Genomic DNA, 23,694 nt, shown 5'->3' with positions numbered 1-23,694 from the left:
CTGATGACCTTTGATGTAAAAACAAACAAAAAACAAGGGTAGCTGCTTCTGAATAGAACAAACAAACGAATCACCCGGTCCTAAAAAATCTGAAAGCTGCTAGGTGCCCCTGAGGTCAGACCTTCAGTCAGGGTTTGGGTTGGCTTTGGGGCCTTGCATTATATACTCTCCAGAGCATAGTGCCAAGATCCGTCAGCGGCTCAGCATGGCTCCAAGTGTCTGTGCTGTGATCTCGGTCTTTAACCCAGCCCTTTCTCCTGAACTGGTCCAGCGTTCCCCCCCACACCCAACACACAACACACACACACACACACACACACACACACACACACACACACACACACACTGAAACGTGCCTTCTTGTTGGCGTCGATCCAGTGGGTGACACCCCATTTCCCAGCTGGTGCTGCCTGACTAATTCCAGGTAATTGGACTGTCTGAGAGAGGGGATTTGGATGGGAAGTCGCAATTTCCATCACTCAGCTGCTCGCCTTGCCAGCAAGATGGTTTTAATTGTCCCACCTGGTGACATCAAACATCCTGACCACCTGGCCCTGCTGAACCTGCTGTCAGGGTTGAGATGGACCGTGTGGCCTGGCTAATTGAAGGCGAGTGTTTCCTCTTTGCAGGGCCTTAGTGGAGGCAGCAGTGGATTTCCCATGAGTGATTAGGATGATGATCCCCTTTACCAGGGAGGGAGGGACAGAAGAGCCACCTCTAATTGCCCCGTGTCTAGTTTGGGGTCCAGCACACATGGAACCCCTCTCTGGTTGAGTCAGCAACCTGCTCCATCATTGATCAGTAACAATGGGGCGGCGGCTTAGTGGAAAACAACAGGCAGGAGCCACAGGCCTGCTTGGCCTGCTTGCTTTTCTTCCTGAGACTTTCCTGTATTGTCCTGGCCCTTGCTTTGGTCTGCAAGGTCATATGCGGCAAACTGTGGGCAGCAGAGGGTTTGGGAGTAGGCTGGAGATCAAGCACATACGTGTACATGCTCATGTGCAAATACACATGTGTCTCACTGCTGTGAACTCTCAGGTAGGCCAGGATCACATCTGTCTGGAGGCAAGGGCAGCAGGCCTCTGAAATGTTCTGATACAGAAGGGGGAATGGTGTTTTTCATGGTAAAAGCAGCATTTGGGGGAAAGGTACTTAGTGGCCCTGATTGGGCAATGCTTGAGTTGGAGCAGAAGGGAAAGGAGGAGGGGAAAGACCTAAGGCATCGAGTCTGCATGCTTTGGCTTCTTTTGGTTTTAGGATCCTGGAGTGGTTGTAGCCACCAGGGCTGGTGACAGCTGTCCCTGGTGTGGAGGTGCCTCAGTACAGTGAAGGAAGGGCGCAGAGAATATGGTTTGAGCTGTGGCACAAACAAGGTCCATGAGTTCATGTCTACTCAGAGGGCTCTCGCTTTGATCTAGCATCGATGGGGATGTCCCCAGACCTAAAGAGCTGCCCCAGTCAGGCAGGACTAGGACTAGGAGAAGGGATAACTTAGGGTGGTGCCAGCAGAGGCTGGTGGGCTGGCTGCCCTCAGGGATGACTTTCTATCTAGCAAAGCCGGTCACACCTGGCCTTGAGGCAAAGCCATGCATCTAGTTTCTCAACTGTGGGTGGGGACAGCTTTACACCAACCTCTGTCTCCTCTGGGCCAAGGATCCTAGTAGGCTGTACTCAGGAGTAAGGTCATAGAGTAGAGGGAAGACCTTGTGTGTGTAGCCACAGAGCAGTGCCCTCTGCTGCCCTGAAGTCATGGCCTGTTTCACTGGAGAATAGGATAGAACGCATCCATCCCCATGAAGGAGTCATTTTTAATATCCAGGATCCATGCCACCCTTGCCTGGGTGTCTGAGTGGCTAATAGTTTTACTTATGCTCCTGCTAGCAGAGGCTTTGGCAGCCATCTTTAAGTGGGGTGGGGTGACCTCAGCATCCTGCATATTTGGGATTTCATAAGTAGGCTGTCCCCCTGGTCAGTAGCTGATAGAGAAGCTATGGGTTGTCCTGGTGTCTCCTTGCCGAGCGGGGTGTCTTGTCCCTGTTCTGCGTCTCACTGGAGGTTGGTCTATGCTGGTATTTGTAGGCCTGACTGAGCTGCCCAGTCTCTGGTAGTCACCCAACTCTGACAGTCACTACAGTGATAGCTGGCTAACCAGAATTGCCCTCAGGAAGCTGGCCAGGGCCGCTGGCTTTTCCCTGAGATTCTGTGCACTCTTAGTCTATTTTCTAGGTTGTCACCAACCATCTGAGCCCAGGGACAGAAAGTGATTGATTAGTGATGCCTGCCATGTTCTGAGGAGACAGGCTTTAGTTTATCTATATCACATCAGAACCCCAAGGGACAGGTCCCTTGGCCTAGGCAGTTTGCCAAGGCCAAGGCCACTGGGCTGACCCTTCATTTCCCAGCAGCAAGTTGGCAGGATGTTGGGGGATGGAGGAGAGACTCCAGCTGCTGTGTCACTCCATTCCCCCTGGCAGCTCACAGAGGGGAGGGGTCTTGCCGGAGGTCACATGGGGACTCGGTGGTACAGTACCCCACTCCCAGCTCCCCTAAGCAGGTCCCGTCCACATGGCCATCTTCCCTGTGATTGTGAAGGAAGCCAGCTGTGGGGACTGTGGCAGATTCAAGACCCATGGGTTCATTCTTGTTCCTTCTGACTCTGGCAGGCACTGACGTGAACCAAGCAGCCCTGTTCTACTCGTATGGAGTGGCTACAACTTTGTATTGGCTCATGTGATTCAAGGGCTTGTTCTAGAAACCAGAGCATGGGGAAGGGACAGGCCCCACAGGGACGAGAGTCACCACAGGAAGGACTGTAGTGGCTGTAGTGGCGAGGTGGAAGGGAATGTGCTATTTGCAAAAGCTGTTGTATACTTCATGATCAGAGCTAACCTGTAGGCCACCCATGAAGTTTGGGGCAGTTTGAGGCTAAGAGGCACCATGGGGGCTTGCAGAGTCTAGCTGAGGCCAAGAGTCTGGGCCCTATGCCCAAGGCCTCTAGGCAGACCTAGTTCTCCCTCCATTTTTGTTTCTTCCTGTGGGTAGCGCCATTGTCTCTGGTCTCTGAACTGTCACTTAGCAGAATTGTCATGTTTACTGTGAGCCTAACATTGCTCACTCAAAGCAGATTTCCCATGTCTGAGCCTGGAGGCCTCGAGGGGAAACCTTCTGGTCCTCAGCAGAACTTTGATGGTTCAAGCTTTGTCCTGGGTAGGGACCGTGCCACAGTGGTGGTTGGATGCTGGGGCCTGAGCTTGAAAGCTGGAAAAGTACAGTTGGCCAAGCTCTGGGGCCTCCCTAAATTCTGTATAGGAGGGCCTGGTCTCTGGAGGATTTGTCTTAAGTGTTCATTCAGGCTAGCTGCCCGTGGGGTTTTGCCAAGTTGTGAAGTGGTTAGTTTTAACTATGAACTTGGTGCAAACTACAATTGCCTGGGAAGAATGAGTCTATTGAGGTACCATTCACATTAGATCGGTTTGTGAAAATGTCTGTGGGGAATCATCTTGATTGTTAATCGATGTAGGAAGATGCAGCCCACTGTGGGCGGAACCATTCCCTGGGCCCTAAACCATTTAAGAGTGAAGAAAGCTGGCTGAGCATCAGCAGCAAGCACCATGGTTACCTTGTTTCCCTTGCTCTTGACTGTGGATATGATGCTGCTTGCGTGCTCTCCATGACTTCCCATGACTTAGCCTGACCAACTTTTTGCTCCCCTAACTTGCTTTGACTGGTGGGGGTGGGGGTGTGATGGATGCCCTGTGTATCCACTGGCCTCTTCCCACCAAACCCCTGCCTGCTGGAGGCTCTGAATTCAGTATGCTGGATGCTGAGAAGCAACATTCCTTGGTTATCAGCAGAGGCTCCTCCCCAAGCTTCTCCAGACAGGGCGGGGCAGAGCAGAGCCCTGTTTCTGTGGGTCTCTAGATACAGGCCACGAGGGCCCCGTGGGACTCGGGGGTCAGTCACAGTCTGGCCCCAGGAGGTTCTGAGTCAGCTACACCCTACTTCCCTCACCCCCACCCCTGCTGGGCCTTAGCAGAGACCAGAGATCACTGTCAGGGCTGTGGCAGTAGCCTTGCCTTATTGTCCCCACTTCCAAGTCTTACTGAAGGTGGCAGAGGCCCTTTCATGTGTCCAGCCTGACTTCCATTGAAGAGTGGTTGGTCCTAGCCCAACTGTACAGGAGGTAGCTGACCTCCTGTATCAGCAGACTCTGTCCCCACTGGCAGAGTCCTTACGTTCCCTCTGCCCAGGCTGCCACTGGGTTACTCTACTGAGGGTGCCCTTGCTCACCATTGCTCCCCTTGCTTTTTGTGTGGAAGTGCCTGGTTTGCCCCCATTTATCAGATGAGGTCACTGAGGCTGGAAACTTAGACCCCCAACCCCAATCCTGTAAGTCCTGATTCCAACCCTGACCTCTGAACTCAAAACGAGAACATGCTTTCTGCTGCAGCCGCTCAGGCTTTCTGAGGCCAAAGCCTTCTCTCTTGGTGGTGTGGCGCTGGCCTGCTCCTTTCACAGGAGAACTAGCTGGGGGTGTGGCATGGAGCAAGGCACACTACTCACTCCGCTGTCTGGACTGGGCGGGATGTGGGCTGAGACCGACCGTGACCCGCCTGTGGGCTTGTTTTGACAGTTGGTGCTGTTTAGCACGAGAGCTGTTTTTAATAAGACAGACACCAGGGTTTCAAGGCCTTCCCGCCAATTAGGATGTGGCTGCCCAGGTGCCTGTTTGAATAATTAAGCAGTTGTCGTCCCCCAGGCTTTTGGTGCCTTTCAACTCTGCTTGGCTGCCTTCTCCCTGGCAAATGGTGCCAAAGGGGCCTGTGGCTCAGTCATGCCCCTGTGTGCGGTCTCTGGGCTTTTGTCACCCATGCTGGCCTGTGCTTGCCTAGCTCAGTCCCTCACGTCTGGGGACGGCAGAGCCGACCCTTCCTGTGGTCTGAGGAGGTGTCAGGGTTCAATGTGGAGGCCTAGCCAAGGCCTACAAGTTGTGTTGTCTATAATATGTGCAACTAGGTGACTGGTCTGTACCCATTCCAGCACTGAAAATATCACCAACAGGGAGGATTGTTGCCTCTCCTCACAGGGATAGATACCATCAAAGCACAGGTCAACTCTCTGGCTGTCTCACTCGCAGGACTCAGGGCCCAGTCTTACCCTTTCTCATCTGTTGCATGACCAGGCCATGAAGGATCTGGCCACCCGTGGGTGAGGCCACACACAGTGATTTGGTGAGATGCATACAATCTCAAGGTCTGTACATGCTCTTCCTGAACCAGTACTAGAAAATCAAAAGCGAAGTACTCTTGCCTCGAGCCAGGTCACATCCACCCGAAACGTCTACAGATCCTGCAGAACACATTTGGGGTCGCATGTTTGTGAGATGATCTGAGTCGCTACTGCCTTCTGGGGCCACATTTGTTTCAAGCTACATTTTTCTTCCAGTCTGTCATGGGAAGAAGCAGCAGGGTACGGGGAGCATGTGGAGGTCGAGGCTTCTTTGTCCTTGTGAGGGGACCTGGGTGGTCCTGCAGACCCCTTAAAGAGAAGGCTCTGAGTTAATAGAGCTGCTGCTTACCCGGGATCTCTGGGTGCAAGGCCTGAGGCCTGAGAGTCAGCAGAGTGGGCTTGGAGGGTGAGCTGGTCAGAAGCAGGGAAGGGACTTCCACCACCACATAAATGATGTGCAGAGGGGGTGATGCGGTACGAGGAAGAGAGCCTTTCCTGGTTTACTTCAATGTAAGCAATTGTGCTGCCTGCTCTTTGCAGTGTGGCTCAGACGAGCAGAGTCAGGGAGCTAAGATCTCTTACTTTCAGGGGCCTGGCTCTTGGCAGTGGTCTGTGGTCTCTTCCTAGTGCTCACGTGGTAAGTGAGTGGTGGGGTCAAGGCCAGCAGTGTGGCTCCAGGTCAAGGCTGTTTGCAGATACCGGTCTGGAAAGCCTCGCACTTGCCTACCTTACAGAGGTGAGAGCGATTGCCCTATTCCGGGCTGGAGGAATTCCCGGGTAGGGAAGGTTCTATCCAGTGGAGTCAACCACAGTTATATTTCACGATTGTGGAAGGAGGGTGGCTGATTCTGGGATCCTTTCTCTGGCGACTTTAACAACCAAGCTGCAGGTACAGAGTGTGTGTCTGCACTTGGTGGAGGCACTCACTTGGTGGACATCACTGTTCAGAGATGGGCACAGAAGTCCTAGGGCCAAAATTGCTAAGCACCAGATGCTCCTGGGGCTGTGAAAAGTGGCCAGTGGCCAGTGGCCAGTGGCTAACTTGAACAAGTGTTCCCTGCATACCTTGGAAGGAGAATGGGGTAGGAGAGGAAGGAGGGGAGGTTGGAATTGTTGAAAGTGGGTTGGGCTTCGTTTTGAGTTTGGGCTTGGGTGCCCCTTTAATTGTCTGTTCTCAAGTCTCAGTCCTTTGGCCAGAGACACCTTTGTGCTGTCAGATGTGTCCCCTGGGGTAGCTGGATCCTTACGTACTGGGTCTAAGGTGAGGGGCTGGTGCCGAGGAGTGCGGAGCAGGAATTAGAAGCTGCTCTGGAAGTCAGGCTGCTGCTGGGCCTGAGATGCTGGGGGTTTCTTGCCTGCTGTGGTTTTCTTCCTGTGGGGGTATCCGCCCAATCCCCATGCTGGTGCAGGGGAAACTTGGCTTCCCAGAAGTGGGCATGAGGAAGTGAGTGTTCAGGAATGCTCTGATATGGAGGGAGGACCTCACCCACACTGGGGGATCTGGCTCTCCCTCCGCCTGGATAGGATATCTTTAGTGTAGCACACTTGAGTGGCTTTTTTGTTTGTTTGTTTTAGGGTTATTTTTTTTTTTATTAATATGAACGTATGCTGTCCATTTGTGTGCCAGGAGAAGGGGGATCAGACCCCTTGAAACTGGAATTACACACGTCTGGCCATCTCTGAATTTAGTCACTTTCCTACTCAGCCTGTTCTATCCCGTTCCGTCATTGGTACCACCTTCCACCCATACATCTGTGCCATTGTGGCACTAACCATTTTGCTCTCGGATATCGACCTGAGTAGTAATGGCCAGGTCTTCACACACAAAGTACGCTTTGCCGAGTCAAGGGATGCTGGGCCGCAGGGGTGTGTATAGGGTGGGTGGACTGCAGCAGAGAGGAGAGCTGCACAAAGGCTCAAGTAGATCCAGTGTGGGGACTGCGGCAGAGGGGACAAGAAGAGGGTGGGGCAGACACAGCTTCCCACACAGGCTGGTTCTAAACTTTATGTAGCCCTGGTGGGCTTCCTCGCCTGCCTGTCCCACCCAGGCAAGTCACCTGTCTTTGTTTGGCTGTGACAGAAGTTAATTGGCTTTGTAGCTCTGTTCTCCAGGGCTTCGAGGCTCCAACTAGTGGTGCACCGATAAAAGCAGTAAATGTTTATGGGCAGCAGTATCATTCCCCTGCCTTTAGCAGGCCTGTTTCAGCTCCTTGGTACGGCAGGTGGAGGAAGTGACAAGAGGGGAGAAACAGACACTGAACGAGACTCCGAAAAATTGCGAGAAGGAGTTTAGGACAGCCATATCTACAAGACTTTAAAAAAAAACAAAAAACAAAAAATCAGGGATTGGAACAGGAAGTTGATGTCTAGCACCAACTCTGTGCTTCCTGCTCCTCTCTGTCCTGCCTCCTCCTTCCTGATCTGGAAATGTGGATATCAGATGACAGTCTTGGGGGCAGGTCCTTGTCTTCCGAGTGTTTGAGGCTGGGTCTCTCGTTCATTACTACATAGAGCAGGTTAGCTGGCTGCAAGCTTACAGATGTGCACCCTCAACACCCGGGAAACACACAGGAGTGGCGGTCCGGTTACTTCTCTGCTGGCTTGGCAGTGTAGACTTTAGGGACAGGAGTCTGAACCACTCCCCAGGGTTAGCCCAAACCTTACGAGTTTGCCTGAGGCCATGTCCTGTAATACTTTCCATTGTAGAAATTATTTAATCTGAATCCTGGTGTTTCTGCCTCGCCTGGACCCCTTAGTTCCTGGATAAAACACACACAGTGCCTTTATATTTACAATAAGCCTTAAACAGCACTAGAGCTGGGCGGATACCTACCCTCTGTTACTAGAATCTACTTTCCTATTGATAACCTCAAATCAATACTTACTATTTGCTATGTTTTATCTGGCTGCTCTTAACACCAACTGGCCAGCCGTGTTTGTATGGCTCACCTAACATGGTGGCTTCTCCTTCTCCTTTACGCACCTTCTTTTCCTAGTGGTTCTCTCCAAACCCCAAGCCTGGGAAACCGAAATCCCACCCATGTCCCTTCTGCCCAGCTATGGGCTGTTGGCATCTTTATTCATCAACCAGGAATGACCTGGGGGCAGGGTCACAGGTCTGCCTGCCGGAGAGATGAGAGGCAGCCAGTCTGGGGCCCAATACTAGCACCAGAACACAAGCAGCACCAGGCAAGCTCCAGCAACTTTGCGCTGCTGCTAGGCTTTCCACACCAGAAGCTGCAGCCCAGCACTCCCCACCACGCCACTTTATGCAGATCACACTTTTGCAGGACTTAAAGGGGCTCTACATTTTTCATTTATATTATACATGAGGGAAGCTTACCTTATCGTAAATAAGAGGTTGTGGTACTTGTCTGACCTTGGTCACTGTGACCAAGTACTTGAGAGAAACAACCGTGGGGAGGAAGGGTTGACTCGTGGCTTTCCAAGTTTTAGCCCATCGTGGTGGAGAGGGCATGGTGGAGCAGAGAGTCGAGACTCAAGAAAAGACAGAGACAGAATATGCCCATGCTGCAGGCTCCCTTCTCTTCATTCCATCTGCCCCCCAGACTATACCACAGTGCCACCCACAATCAGACACAACCCCGTGTCTGCTTCCCTTTCTCCTAGGCGACTAATAATTTCAGTCAAGTTAACACCCGGAATTAACCGTAGCGATGTTTTCATTCATGTTACAGGAAGAACACCATCTGTATTGGGGAAAGTACACCGATACATTACATGCCATTCCACAAGCGTGCGCTCTTCTAATGTGTTTCTTATCAGTTAAAGATAAATATGTTACTGGGTGCACACCTTTAGTGCCGGGGCAGAGGTGGGGGAGCCCCTGTGCTCCCTAAGTAGGTATTTAAAAATAAAAAGGTTTAAAATGTAGACAGAGCAGCTTGGCCAACACAACAGTTAATCTGAGTGCCGGCGACTGCTATGATGGGGACTGGGGGTGGGGGTGGGGGCGGGGGCGGGGGAGCTGCGGTGGAGGCCATGGAGGTGGCCCCTTCACTGCTGAATCATCTTAACACTGAAAATGTCAGCTGTCCCCCAGGCAAGGAGGGGATCCCAGCCAGCGAGGGTATCCAAGGCCAGTCCCCAGCTGCGCCTCCTGCTTGTAGCTGATCCCTGCTGGAACACGCACCTGGGGCTGCCGGGAGATGCTTGACTTAATTAAAGGGGCATCATTGTCTCCTCTGGAGATGAGTGGATTTGACCTGTGGCTTTTGAAGGCACTGGCTGCCTTTTCTTGCCTTTGATCTGCCTCTGGCTTGGCCTCCCCCCAATGGCCTTTTGGATTCTCCTGGGGAGTGGCCTACGCTTGACTCCTGCAGGGCAGCCTGGGCCCTTCTCCCAGGGTCTCCCCTGCTGTCTGCTGAGGACTGTGTAGCAGGTGGAGAGTGGTAGCTTTGTCCCTGCTACTTCTAGCAGAAAGAAAAAACATGTGGGCCGGCCTAATGTTAGATTGATGTAAAGCTGATTGGTGAGAAAAACCGTTTTATCATTCTTTCCCTTTTGAAAAAAACCATTTTAGTTTTGGACACGTGCACAGGCATCTCAATGAAGGGCTGATGGTCAAAGGTAATCATCCTGAGATTTAAGAAGTAAACGGGGTAGGTGGGGAGGTCTGGGAAGGGGAGGGAAGGGTTTCTGGAGACTTAAGCCACCATTGCTACCCTCATGGAGTCCTCAGGTGGCTAGAGTTGCCTCAGAGTGGTTCTCTCTTCAAAACAGCCTCTTTCCTCATTCATCCCGCATTCTCTTTCCAAACATGCGTTCTTTTGCAAAATGAAGGCTGTTGCTCCCATTGTGTCACTTTCCTGAGGAAATTTGGACAAATGCCTGCTCATCCCAGATAGGTGTCAGATAGGTGCCACAGTCAGACAGAAGAAACTCCCAGAGACTATTCGGGTTTCTCACAGGAGTACCTTACCTACAGGTGACTCAGGGCAGTTGTACCACTGAAAACCTGTGGGATCATGAAAGGCACCCTCGTACCTGGTTGAGGAGACTTGAAACCCCAGTGACCCTGAAAGGGATGGTAGACATTCCTCCTGACTCCTAGGAAACCAGGCCGGTCACTAGCCACAGCCCTCCATAGATTTGTGATCATCGGTCACATAAGGGCAACGCCCCAAGCCCCTTCACAGGTAGAGGACATGACCACAGGTCACGCAGGCTCAAGACAGATCTCTATTATAATGAGGTACGCAAAGGCCTGGAGGCTTAGCCAATGAACTTTCCTTCCCAGATAGTCCTCCCTGCAAAAGGAACCATACCCTGAGAAGTGGGGTACAGTTTTACTCATCCATTTCCTGCCATGACAGTAAATGCTTTGAAACCATGGACTGCCTAAAGAGGGACCTGCTGTGGGGCCGGTGGGAAGCCATGGAGAAGGACTTCTACAGAACCGCTGTCTAATCTTCCACAGAAGGGCTGGATGCACTCCCAGCCACACCTCCACCACCAAGCCTGAAGCCTACCACAGTCAAGCCAAGTACTCTCCCCTCGGGACGAGCCAGAGCTCTCTGCCCCTTTCCCCAAGGCCCCAGGCTAGATCCAGTCACGTAGCCCCCCACTTCATTCTCAGCTCTCCTACCTCATACCAGCGGTGCCTGGATGCCTAAGAGCCCAAGAATTCAGCCTCCTAGCAGTCCCAGGGATCCTGGAGCCAGCTCCGACTGTGTCCCAAGCCCAAGACTGTGCTTCCCCATCACTGGAGTGGTGTCCTGCGGCTTCCCACAGCCCAACGCCCGTCTGGCAGCAGTGTGGGTTAAGAGTGGTCAAACTAGGGGTTGGGGATTTAGCTCAGTGGTAGAGCGCTTGCCTAAGAAGCTCAAGGCCCTCCTGGGTTCGGTCCCCAGCTCCGGGGGGGAAAAAAAAAAAGAGTGGTCAAACTTGGGCTGGAGAGATGGCTCAGCAGTTAAGAGCACTGACTGCTCTCCCAGAGGTCCTGAGTTCAAATCCCAGCAACCACATGGTGGCTCACAACCATCTGTAATGGGATCTGATGCCCTCTTCTGGTGTGTCTGAAGACAGCTACAGTGTACTTATATATAATAAATAAATAAATAAATAAATAAATCTATCTTTAAAAAAAAAAGTGGTCAAACTTTCCGTGCCCTGCCTCTCTAAGCATCTGACAGCTAGCCCTGTGGTGGAGCAAACATGGGACCCCATTAATCCTTTAAAACCTACCCAGCAGGAATGACTACTTGCTCACAAAACTGCATCTTGGAGACCGTGTCTAGTTTGTAGACAGCTCAGCCAGTCCTGGAGTAGCCTTTCCCCAGCAATTGTTACTACTTATTCATGAAAACTGCTAATCATCATCATTATTGTGACTATTACTGTTATTGTTGTTATATGTGTATCTGTCAAGGGACAACTTGCAGGAGGTGGCTCTCTTGTCACCATTTGGGTCCTGGGATTGAAGTGAGATCATCAGGTGTGGTGGCAAATGCATTTACCTGGTGAGCCCTCTCTCCAGCTTGTTACTGCTTACAAGATGTAAATCTTACCTTTCAGAAGCTTCCTGTCACTGACTTTTGTCTTGTTCACTTCCTGGGCCTTGTATGTTTTCTCAACTTCCTTAGTCTTCAGAGCCAGGTTTCTCTGTAGGAAGGACTGTTTCCATTCAGGGGAAATAGTTGCCCACAGTTACCTCAGCCAGTTGGAAGAAGTAAAGGGCATTTTCTACCTTGGCTAATTCTGTTTCTTTTAGGTCAGAATAACATATCAAAAGAGACATATTTTGGCATGATATGTCTTCTCCAAACCCCTGGTGCCAAATGTACACAGTTCTGTCCTCACCCTTGCATCTGGAGGCCATTTCTGTGACTTGTGTGTTTCAGCTTGACACGGGGACAGGGGATGTGGAGCGGGCACTCGCATGGCCTAAAGTCTCTGAAGTTCCATGAGCGTGCTCCATGTGCCCACACCTTCTCCGTCTCCCCTTTCAATAGAAGCACTTCCCAGAGGCTCACCCCAGTCTCTTTGGCCCCGAGATGGGTCTTGGAGACACAGAGTTAGCAGAGATGCCAGGCATAACTCGAGCATAGACTAGTGAGGTTTTCATGGGGGGAAAAGGGGAATGGAACATCTCAAGTTGAGATAAGTTAAGGATTCCCATGGGGAATGTGGGAAGCTTTCAGAAGCCTGGCTGCAGGAGATGAGGGGGTGACACAGGATGAGCCCCTTTACTTGAATTCCATACCTCACACTCGGAGCTGCACCCCGTCCTCAGCTTTGGCTGCCAACATTGTTCCCTGTGCTTGGTCCCCAGCAGTCCCTCACTGGTATTGGTCTGCGTAGTTCACTGAAGGGATGTGGTGATGCTGGGACAGCCAGTGTCCCATGGGCTTGGGAGGATCAGGTGGGTGACAGCTCCTCCTCTTTTGGTACCTGAGGCTGCAGAGGCTGCCGACCGAGAATCAAGCAGACACGGTCTGCATCAGGTGGAGGACTGAAGTAGGGTCCTGGGAGGGTGGCAGGGATGTTGGTGTAAGGTGTGTTCCAGGATGGAGTAGCTGTTCCTTCTGGTGTGTGCTGGTCTGGGAGAGCAGGTGCTGGTGCCTAGACTGGGACAGGCTTTGTCTCTGGGAGGTGGGAGCCACTGGAGGCGGAAGCCCAGAAGAGACGAGACCATGTTTGCTTTGACCACGGCTTTGACTGCTTGGTGGAGTATAAACTGTGTGTAAACTGTGTGTGTGTGTGTGTGTGTGTGTGTGTGTGTGTGTGTATGCACGCATGTGTATGTGGCAGGGGTGCTGGGGCTGAAATAGATGGCCACTAAGGAGACATTTTGATTGTTGGGTTGATGGCAGAAGACTATAAAAGTGCTGGTTACCTGTGAGAAGGACTGAGGAGGAATCAGAGAGTCTCTTAGCCACTCCAGGGCTTGGGTTTGGGAAGAGAAAGGGTCAGTATGAGTTCAGAAAAGAGGAGAGCACATGAGCTCACATTTCAGACAGAAACCAGAGAAGTGTGCCAGCTGAGCTAGCCACCAGATCATGGAGGAGGAGGAGGAGGAGGAGGAGGAGGAGGAGGAGGAGGAGGGGGAGGGGGAGGGGGAGGAGGAGGAGGAGGAAGGGGAGGAGGAGGGAGGAGGAAGAAGAAGGGGAGGAGGAGGGAGGGGGAGGAAGAAGAAAAGGAGGAGGAGGAAGGAGAGGAGGCAGGAGGAGGAGGAAGGAGAGGAGGAGGAGCAGGAGGAAGAAGGAGAGGAGGAGGAAGGAGGAGGAACAGGAGGAGCAGGAGAAGGAGGAGGAGCAGGAGGAGGGAGAGGAGGAGGAAGGAAAGGAGGAGGAGCAGGAGGAGGAGGAGGAGGAACAGGAGGAGGCAGAGGCAGCTGGGCGCATCTACTGTATCTGACTGCATGGCGCCTGTTGTCACTCTTCCTGAGTACAGTTTTGCTTGGTGGGAGACACCAAAGTGGAGCCGTTGTTCTGAAGCCCCCTGCTGCCCCCGTGGCAGTGGCTGGGGACACACACTGACAAGGCAAAGGCCAGCTTAGGGGGCTGATGAATAGGGAAGCCGCCGCTGTGAGGCAGTGATGCACTGACTTAGAGGCTGTGGTGGTGGCACATGCTTTAGGGATCACAGCTGTCCAGTGGTGCCTTTTGGGGTCACATCTCCACATAGCTCCCACTTCCAAGATGTTAGCAACACCCTAGGACAGCACACCCTTGTGGACGGGCAGCCACGATGGGTTGGATTTTCCCTATCCTTACTGGGTCCCCGTGGGTGACAGCTGTTGTCCTTATAGGCTCTGAAGAGCAGTAGGTACTGAGCAGCCATCTTGTCTAACCTGGGGGACTGGCCGCTTGTCTGCTCTGTAGCTCAAGATATCCTGGGAGGCTCACACACCTTTTCTATAGAGTATGGCTGCTGTGTAGATAAGGTCAGCATGGTGAAGGGGGATAAAGCCCTTGGACCAGGCTCCTCATATGCCTATGGGGTGTTGAGGCCTGGAGACCTAGGTAAGGGCTGACTTACCCATGGCCCAGGGTCTGCTCCTCTGAGCCCACCAACCTAGGCTAACAACCCAGCTGCTTCTGCATCGTCAAGTGGGGTCTAGGGTAGATTGCAGGCAGGTCCCCATGGAGGCCGGGATGTAAGGTGTGCGGTCCTCATTTTTGCCCTTTCTCTATAGGCCTTTTCCATCAGAGGAGACGGCTGAAAACGATGACGATGTCTACCGGAGTCTGGAAGAGCTGGCTGAGTAAGTAGAGGAAGGATGATGGGGTGGGCATGGGGAGGAGCCCCAGGCTTGGCAGTGGGGAAAGCTGCTCTCAAGGTAGAGCCGTTGGCTGTCCTTTCTGCCAGAAGCTGGGGTTTCTGCATGGCTGACTTACAGGTATCCTGCCTGCTAGGAACCCTCTGCCTTCTAGAGGCTGCCGGGTAATTGCCTTGGTGTCTGTGGGTCATGGTTGGTAGCCTTTCTCTTGCAATGCTTCCTTCCATGGAACTTGTGGGAGTGACACTGGGCAGGCAGCCCAGGTGAGGTGTCCTGGTGTTCCTCTTCCCTGGCCTTTGGGTTCCACACTGGGTAGGCTTTAAGCAGTGGGGCTTGTGGCTCAGATGGTCTTACAGCTCCCCACTTAGTCTGTCTCTGGCAAGAGAGAGAGAGAGCTGGTTCTTTATCTCTTAATGGCCCCATGTAGCTTAATTCCTCTGAGGATTTTTTTTTTTTTCTCTACCACATACAAGCCAAGCTGGGTCATTTCCCCACAGGGGTGATGGCGCCTTTGGCCTAACTCTTCAGCCTGCTGTGGTCAGATGAGTGGGTTCATGCGGCTGGTGTGGGATTACCCAGCTCTGCCAGTGAAGGGAGGTAGCCCACCCTGAGCCTAACAGTGGGAAGGAGAGAGGGGCTAAACAGCCCAGTCTGATAGGGAGGGAGCCAGGCTGGGCGGAGCTGAGCTTGCCCAGGACCTAGTTTGTTATTGTTAGGTCCTAGCCTGTGTGACAGCTTCCCCACAAGCCCGGGGCCTCCTCTGGGCCTCCCAATAGACTACTGTCTTTATTTTACCATGCATATTGCCTTGTTCTGAGGTAAATGTGGTCCTTCTGCGGACACTATGGCTACTCCCATCCCCCCTTCCCTTCTCTGTACCAGCTCAGAAAGGAATCAGATGTGCTGGGGTTATCGTGTTCTGAGCACCTGCTGTTTAAGGGCCCACACTGGGATTTGCTGCATTCATACACACACCCCACCCCCATCGGGGGTGTCTCAGCATGTTTGTAAGGTCTGCTAGATGTGTCTAACCTTGTGACATTGTGAGATATGCGTATGTGTATGTGACATAGTCATATACAAAGGTAACGCTCAAAGAGGTCCCCTCTCTCGATAATAATGTCCGGAACAAGTTTAGAATTTGTGTCAGGCAGCATTCCTAGCTGTTCTGAGCCCCGTGCATCCCACAGGCATGGTCTGACATGCCCAGAGCGCATCCACAGCTTAGCTTGTCTGTCCTGGGCTGGCAGCCCTTCATGCAGGTCTGTGAGAGCCAGAGAGTCCTTACCTGTAGGCAGAGGGAATCCAAAACGGGATGCCTGTAGACCTGGGATTTGCCTTAGGCAGGAAGCCCAGAGTTCCTTCAGACATCTGGTAGAATCCTGAGTTATAAAGAGTCCCTCAGAGGGAAAATGGTTTCACGAAAATCACCCAAGGCCTTGAGTCCTTTGCCTGCTATGCTAGACACCACTATGATTCTGACCCATCTCTAGTCGGAGAGGGACTTAGGGCACTCAGGTGCAGGCAGAGCACCATAGGGGTACAGAGGAAAGGGGGCATTCAGCCCGGTGGCACAGCACTGACCTAACCTGTGGCTCCATGGTGGCTGGGGAGCTCTGGGTGCTGAGAACAGTTCTGACGTTTCCCCTGTGTCTTCATCTGTACTTTGGGCAGTGTCCCTCAGGTTGGCACACACTGGGATTTGGAAAGACAAGGACCCTGTAGTTCTTGTGTATCCAGGGCCGGGTATGAGATAACCTGATGCCCTCCTGCGTTCTTGCAGACTGCTCTCCTGGAGGCAGCCTGTGTAGCATTGTTCATCTGATGCATTTCAGTTTCAAAGACTCACATGTGGGGAGCCTGCCCGGAACCTGGGCACCCTCCTCCTTCTTCCTCAGTCCTCTTCTGGTTTGTGACTGGTCCCTATCCAAACCAAACTGGAATTACTCCCATAGGAATGCAAGTCCGGAGAATGTGTAGCCTTGCCCAGCCAAAAACTGCCCCTCAGCGACATTCATACCCAGCCCTCTTAATCCTTAACCCTGCAGTTACTGCAAACCTGAATCGGAAATCACAGGGAAGGAGGGCGAGTCTGAGTCTTTAACTTGCAGTTTGGTCCCAGTGGCTCAAGTTTAATAAATCTTCTATGCCTTTTTTCTCCTTCCCTCTCCTTTCCTTGGAAGGGAGATCACCTGGTACCCATCTCTGTGGAAGTGGTAGTGATGTTTGCCCATCACACAGTCTTCGTGAGGAGGGCATGAGTGGCAGCTGGGTGGCAGCTGTGTATGGGGAGGGGTACGTTTTAGAGTATAAGGGACGGAATCTATAATGGTGATCATGTTGCATGGCTGCAGGACTCTTCCAGCCGTCCTGACCCAGGCGCTGCAGCTTGTAGTGGTGATAGGGATGTTAAACACTGGCTTCCTGATGTGGCTTTTTCCTTGGAGCTCCATGTAAGGTCTGTCGAGGGACCACTGTAGGCAGTGAATCAGCCATGCCTTAGTTCAATTGCCGCCTGTATACTGAGCCTTGCCTGTCTTGTCTAGCCAGGACCAGGCCTTCAGTATGAAAGTTAGGTGTTGGGGTTGGGGATTTAGCTTAGTGGTAGAGCGCTTGAAGGCCCTGGGTTCGGTCCCCAGCTCCGAAAAAAAGAAAAAAAAAAAAAAGAAAGAAAGTTAGGTGTTGACCCAGGCCTGCCTTCTGAGACACTATGCTCCAGACGGGAGGTGGAAGCACAAAGGGAATTCTGGGACAAGGTAGATGCGTCACACAAGGCACAGACAGGCACAGGCTGCCTCTGTGTCCCTGGCTTGAGGGGCCCTGGATCTCCATGTAGCATCTACCCACACTCAGAAAGGCCTTCCTACGAGAGCTGCCTAGAGCTTTTACAACTCCACAGCACACAGGCGAGCTATGAGTAGAGCCACCTTCTACCCCACGTGAGGATGGCCCTGGTTGTCTGCTTGGACCATTTACTCCGGGAGCTTAGCACAGTCATTTCCTGCCCACATGGTCTGGGCAGGTAGCTTGCTTTATGTGCTCAATTTCCTTCTCTGTAAAACATGACATTAGTACGAGCTGTGAGGGACTATTGGGAAGATGGACAGCAGCAGCGCCAGAGGGTGTAAGTGAACCATGGGGTGCTCACAGGTACCATGAGCACCAGGGGTTCCTACCTAATCCGCCCCATTGACCAAGAGACACCCCTCTCTGTCTTCTGAGTGGCTATGGCAGCATCGTGCAGAGGAAATCAAACATGGGTTGCATATGTGACTGCTGGTTTTCTAGTAGCCTCACCAAAAAACCCAAGAAGAGACAGGTGAAATTAATCTGAAGAATGTATTTTATTTGAACTGATTGACCCAAAATATTGCCAGAGCAATGTTATCTGCAGAGTAACAGCTGCCAAGTAATTGAGTTTTCTATCACAGTCATCAGTCCCCTGGCCGGGCATATGCTGTGCGATTGGTCCACATCCATTTGTTATATGACAGCCATGCATAGCCCTGAGCCACTGAGCTGGGCAGTGGGGGTCGCAGTCTCAAACGTCCTTCCCAGGGCACAAACACAACCCCACTGGATACGGCTCCCTTCCGAGGCGTGCACTCTTCAGATTGTCAAGTAATTGTGTGATCAAGCAGTCAGAGCAGCTGGCTGAGACAATGCACACAAAACATAGCCACTTCAAAACGCCATTGTGAGGCAAAATAAGTCCAAAAGGAGAGGCCTGCTTTTCAATTGCTCTAAAAATTGGCACCCGGCTTTGCGTAAATGGCTTGCCTCTGGAAATATCTGATCCCACCTTGCAAGCCTGGCGCTCATCCCCAACCCCCATCCGCAGGACTGGTGGCTGCTTTGTAGAGAGCACCTATGGCACAGGAGCAGTGTTACAAGTGAGGTGTAGCAACCTGGGGTCACAAAGGTCTGACTTTGTCCCCTTGTTTTTCTCTTTGGGGGGCCCTGTATGCCCAGGTGATGTGGCTGGAGCATGAGCAGGGCCCAGGGAAACCACCCACCTTGTATAACTACCCTGGCTGTGGTCTGTGTTACTGCCTCAGTTCCTCCGAGGGCTTCGATTTCTTCATCTCCATCCTGAATCATGCACAGATGTCCCTTTGAGGTCACAGACTCTACAGTCTATCATGGCAGAGCCTGCTTTGTGCTGGTGCTGACATCATTGTCCTCTGAGGTAAATTAGTTTGCAGCCTTAAACAAATGGGCTCGTGCCAAGGCAGGGACTGTAATTTATCTGTAAGTGCATAGCCGCATGTTTTATTGCATTATAAAACAACTTCGCAGCTTTTGATGCTTGTGTCAGCATCGATGGGTAATTCTTAAGGTATATAAATGAAAGTGGTTCAGAGCCCTTCTGTGCCCTGGGAGGAGTTGAGGCGACAGGGTTGGCAATGACCTGGAAGGGTGGTCATGCTTCTCCCAAAAGTCCAAGCCTTGGCCACTCTGTGCAGAGTTCTTTAACAGGAGAGGGCAAGGGCCGTATGCCCGCATGGGGTCCTCATTCAAGTGGAAGCCCATGTCCGGCCCTGCCCATGGTCCTCCCTCTCTCTCGTGTTCCTCCCTCTGCTCAACATTGTCAGAGACTCAACTCTGTCCTCAGAGTTTTCAGGTTCAGTGCTGCTCATGAAGCCTGGGTCAGTTGGGTATGCTTAGGATGTCTTATGTTCACATCAACAGCTTCTTTCCAGAGGGGTTAGCTTAAAGCTGACTTTAAAGGCCCAGTGGGAAGGAGGGATGGAAAGCCAGCAATAGTGGGGCAAACCTGCAATACCATCACGTCAAAAGCTGAGATGGGAGGATCGGGAGTTCTCCTGGGTTACACGAGACTCTCAAACAACAACAGAATGTCTCCAGGCCCCTTTAGAAAGCAGCCCTGTATCACACGCCCCTAGGAAAAGTTTCAGATTGACCTATTACAGTCTGAGAAAGGCAAACCTCCTCCCGTACAGGTGGGGATGGCTCCCTCCTGCCTCAGCTCGAGTTCAACAACGCTGTTGGCCAAGGTGAAGGTGGAGAGCAGGCCGTGGGCTAGCACTGGGCTCACATTGTGAAGCTACAGTCCTCTCCTACAGTTTTGTTGCCTGAGGCTGGGACACTGGGGCTTCTTTCGTGGGTGACAGCCAGAGATCAAAAGGCTTTTTTCCCCTTTCTTGACTAAGTCACCTCAGCTGGACCTCCAGCATTGCTGGGAGGACATGTTCATATTCACCCCTCCCCCACTCCCGCTGACCCTTCTCCTCACAACTACCCCACGTCTCCTGCCATGCCTGTCTGGCTCCTGTACCACAGCGTACCTGTGGAGGTCAGAGGGCAATCTCACGTGTCAGTCTTCACCTTCAATGGGGCTTTTTCCTTTTTCTGCTGCTTTCATCGAGCGTGCTAGCCCATGAGCCTCCGGGGGTCCTGTCAGCACTGGGGTTACATGTCTGCCTGCTGCCTGGTCCACCCTTACATGGCTTCTCAGATCCAGATCTTCCTCACCCCCCTGCAGCAGGCGCTTTCTCCCAGCCTCCCTTCCTGTCCCTCTTTCTTGGTGACCCATTGAGCTTCATTAGAATTGTTGCTTACAGGAACCTGGCTGTCTTACCTGTGGCTCTACAAACCGAAGAAAATATCTCCCTGCAAATAACAGGTGTCCACTGGGATGCTTTCTGGGGACTTTGAATGGTGCACCGTGTCAACTTCTGCTGAGTTTCGGGCAGGAGTCTGGGGAGAGTCTGGGTCTCCTTTATACCTTACTTGGGAAATTAGAGCTGGTTGTTCTGACCCCGTGGTGACCTATGAGTGACCCAGCCCTCCTGTCTGGTGGTCTGACCGACCTCCCGTGCTAGTGCCTGTGAGGAGGAGTGCAGGTTAGCTTGGGAACTTAGAAACGTTTTCCCATTTCATTCTGGCCAAGGGTAACTGGTCCCCCAGGTCCCCTCATTGTGAGCTTTACTTAGTACAGGGAGAACGCAGTGGGCCTTAGCCGTCACTTCAGCTGCCTCCTAGGTCTCTGCAGGATCTCTGTGCCCTTCCTGATGCCTGTGGGGCAGGCTCCATGTTAGCCCTCCTGCTCGAACTATTCAGATGTATTGCAACAGCAGACAAGGTTCAGGATCTCACAGGACCCAGCCAGCCACAGCCTTTCTCTCCTGGCAGAGGCAGCCAGAATGAGAGTTTTAGAGCCATGTGTGGATATGCTGCCATTTTCCAGCTGGGAGCAGAGAGCTTTGTCCTATCTAACGGGGCCTTGCAAATCCAATGGTGTCTTTCAGACACTCTGAGAGATAAAGACTTGGCCTTCCTGATACCATGCCTCCGGTGCTCGGCACAGATGTTGCACACAGAAGCACATTAAGAGAGAACACTGCAAAATGAGTAAGCAGGCCACACTGGGTTCTAAAAACCCAGGCCAGGAGTCACCTCCTCCAAGAGGCCACCTCAAGCTAAAAGGGTACCTTCTCTTGCTGTTTGTCCAGACCTGGGTGACCTTGACACTGAGTTCCTATTGATTTTCTGCATCCCTGTCCTGGTAGAGCAAGCTTCCTAAGGGTCATTTGTTAGGAACAAAGCATGCAGATTGCTTGACCTGAGCCCCGCACGGAGTGATAGAAAAAGAGCCAGGACCAGTGAGGTGGCTCACAGGTGAAGGTGCTTTCTGCCAAGCCTGGCACCCTGAGTTCAATTCCCGGGGCCTACAAAGCCGAAAGAGAGAACCGACTCCTTCACATTGTCCTCCGGCCTTCACACATGTACCTTGGCACTTGTCCCCATCCATAGAGGTGGGGTGGGCAGGACACAAGGTGACAATGGATACTCAGAACATGGATGCGCAGTCCTTGTGTGAAGGGTCCATTCGTGTCCCCCACGTTGCTCCTGCAGAGTCTCATGCCACCTCAGCCTCAACCACACAGGCGGGGGTCCACCCTCCATTTTACAGTTGGTTAATAGAGCTTCAGGAGGGGAAGTGCCTTGCTGGAGGCCACACAGCTCACACCATGTGACAAAGGAGGAACTGAAATGCTGGGCCATCTGTCTGGGGCCTAGGATGTCCCTGTGGGACTAGCCTCATGACCCAGTGCTGCCTTGTCTGTCAGTCTGTTTGTATCTGTCCATCTATGGATATTTCTAGGTTCTTCTGCTTGGTAGGAATTCCCAGAAAAGAGGCAGTTGCTGCATGTTTGCCTGTGCATGAGCGTGCGTGTGTGTGTGTGTGTGTGTAGGTCTGGTCAGATGGTTCCCTGTTCCTACCTGCTGTCAGAATCATTCTTCCCATAGAGAGTAATTAAATGTGTCTAGGTGTCTTGTTTGTCTCTATGTCCCCACACACAGACCATTCACTCCACAGCAGCCACTCTTTGCTGCCTGTGCCCTGAGATGAACTATATTCTGGTGTGGGCTGAGGTCACAAAAACGTCCCCTTTGGTTTCCTAGTAACGAGTTCATGGTGGCTTGTCACAGGCTTGCCTGCCAGCCTCATGCCTGGGGCTGGGTTCACACTGTGTGCCAAGCCTGTCAGCTCGATGTCTATGGCCCCTGTAAACACCCAGTGCCCGAGGCAGAGGGCAGTTGCTCATTTCCCCCTGGTTTGCAAAGTGAGGGAGCTGGGCAGCTGCCTTGTGAAAAGCAGGATACCAGAATCAGCTACCGCGCGGGCTAGCCAGTGAGGCTGTGGGCCAAAGAGGCTCGGGCAGGAGGTGGAGGGGACATTTTGGGCCCTTTCTGGAGGAGTCCAGGCTGGTGTAAGAGGAGTCATCCTTGGGATGCAGCTTCTCTCAGTGCAGCCGACTTCAGGAAGCTGCAGGAGGGAGGGTGGGTAGAACAGGGGAGCTGGGGCAGGTAAGGGGCCTTCACGCCATGTGGCCCATCTGTGTCTGATTGTCATAGTCCCGCCACTGTGTGGGACGGTGCCTCCACACATATGTTCCTGTGCATCCTCATGGCAACTGGACCATGAGGGGTGATTTCCATCACCCTGAGAGACCTGTGTAGTCCCTGGGTTTCCATGGCCTTTGTGCTTGTTTTTGCTGTTTAATCTGCTGTCATAAAGCACTTAGCATGTGAAAGGCCATGCGTTCTGTCCCGGCTTTCTCTGTGTGTGAATGTAATGCTCACATGAGGACATCAACCTCGGCTGCATTCCTTGGGCGACATTTTTTGTTGTTGTTTGTTTGTTTGTTTTTTTCCTTTTGAAAGAGGTTCTGTCAGAGGCCTTGGTTCTCTCATTATGTCAGGTTGGTTGGCCAGCAAGTCCCAGACACCTACCTCTCTCCATCTCCCCAGGCCTGAGATCACAGGCACTGTAGCCCCCTAAAGTGGATGCTGGGGATGCCATCCTACAGCCTGAGCTTGTCACCTCGTCAAATGACACCGAAGTAACCCCCTTCTCATCTCAGCTTTGTTCCCCCCATGCTCCCACCTTGAAGCCATCTCTGTCCTAAAGATCAACAAGGATTCGAGCACAGAACTGATCTTAGGATGAATATGGGTCAACCCGAAAGAATCTGATTGTTTCTTGTTTATGTCGGTCACTAAGATTATGGTTTTTAGGGTTGGGGATTTAGCTCAGCGGTAGAGCACTTGCCTAGCACGCGCAAGGCCCTGGGTTCGGTCCCCAGCTCCGAAAAAAAAAGAAAAAAGAAAAAAAAGATTATGGTTTTTACTTTTACTTTTGGTTTTATTTTGATTTAAAAGAGCTCTTTGACTTTCTCTCCATCTCTTCCTCTCTGGTACTTTGGAGCACGCATGTGTGAAACTTCAGTTCTGCGGTTTTATAATTGCTAATACTATGCATGAAGCTGTTCGTTGACCTGAATTAATTAAATAACAGGCAGAGACTGGCATCGTATAAATGCTGATGGCATCGGTGTGGAAAGTCTGTTCTGAGGCACCCTCATGGCTTTGTGTCAGCCCAGGATACAGACAGGAATCAGATTGGCTACTTGTGGGCAGGAGGCTCTGCAGAGAATGTGGGGTTTGCAACTTTTGAGGCCCTGCCACCCTAGATTAAGGCATTAGAACAGCCTCCCTCTCTCTCTGCTTCTGGCTGACTATGTTTGACCTGAGGGTGTTTAAGAGAGATGGTGGGAAGTGGTGTGTAAAACACAATCCTGCCAGGATGTTCCTGGTCACCATTGACTTTGGGGAAGGCGAGATCAGAACACAACAGTAAATGTGTTGGGTGATCATTCTGGGGGTGTTCCCAAATCTCAGTATGGTGTGAT

General features: G+C 52.1%; 1 protein-coding gene across 4 annotated transcripts in view; it reads left to right on the top strand.

The window, feature by feature from the left end:
* Vav2 (vav guanine nucleotide exchange factor 2) overlaps positions 1-23,694 on the top strand; it is a 169,509-nt gene that overhangs the window by 100,653 nt on the left and 45,162 nt on the right. For all 4 annotated transcript variants that reach the window (XR_015682807.1, XR_015682808.1, NM_001106563.2 and 1 more), the window contains 1 exon segment: positions 14,390-14,458. Coding sequence is in view for 2 of the 4 variants with exons in the window: in NM_001106563.2 (NP_001100033.2) it covers positions 14,390-14,458 (69 nt within the window). In the remaining 2 variants the exon portion in view is untranslated.

This window comes from Rattus norvegicus, chromosome 3, assembly GCF_021556685.1.
Source record: "Rattus norvegicus strain SHRSP/BbbUtx chromosome 3, alternate assembly SHRSP_T2T, whole genome shotgun sequence".
NCBI lineage: Eukaryota > Metazoa > Chordata > Mammalia > Rodentia > Muridae > Rattus > Rattus norvegicus.
Note: the sequence above shows the minus strand (reverse complement) of the source record. Positions and strands in the feature narration are given on the sequence as shown.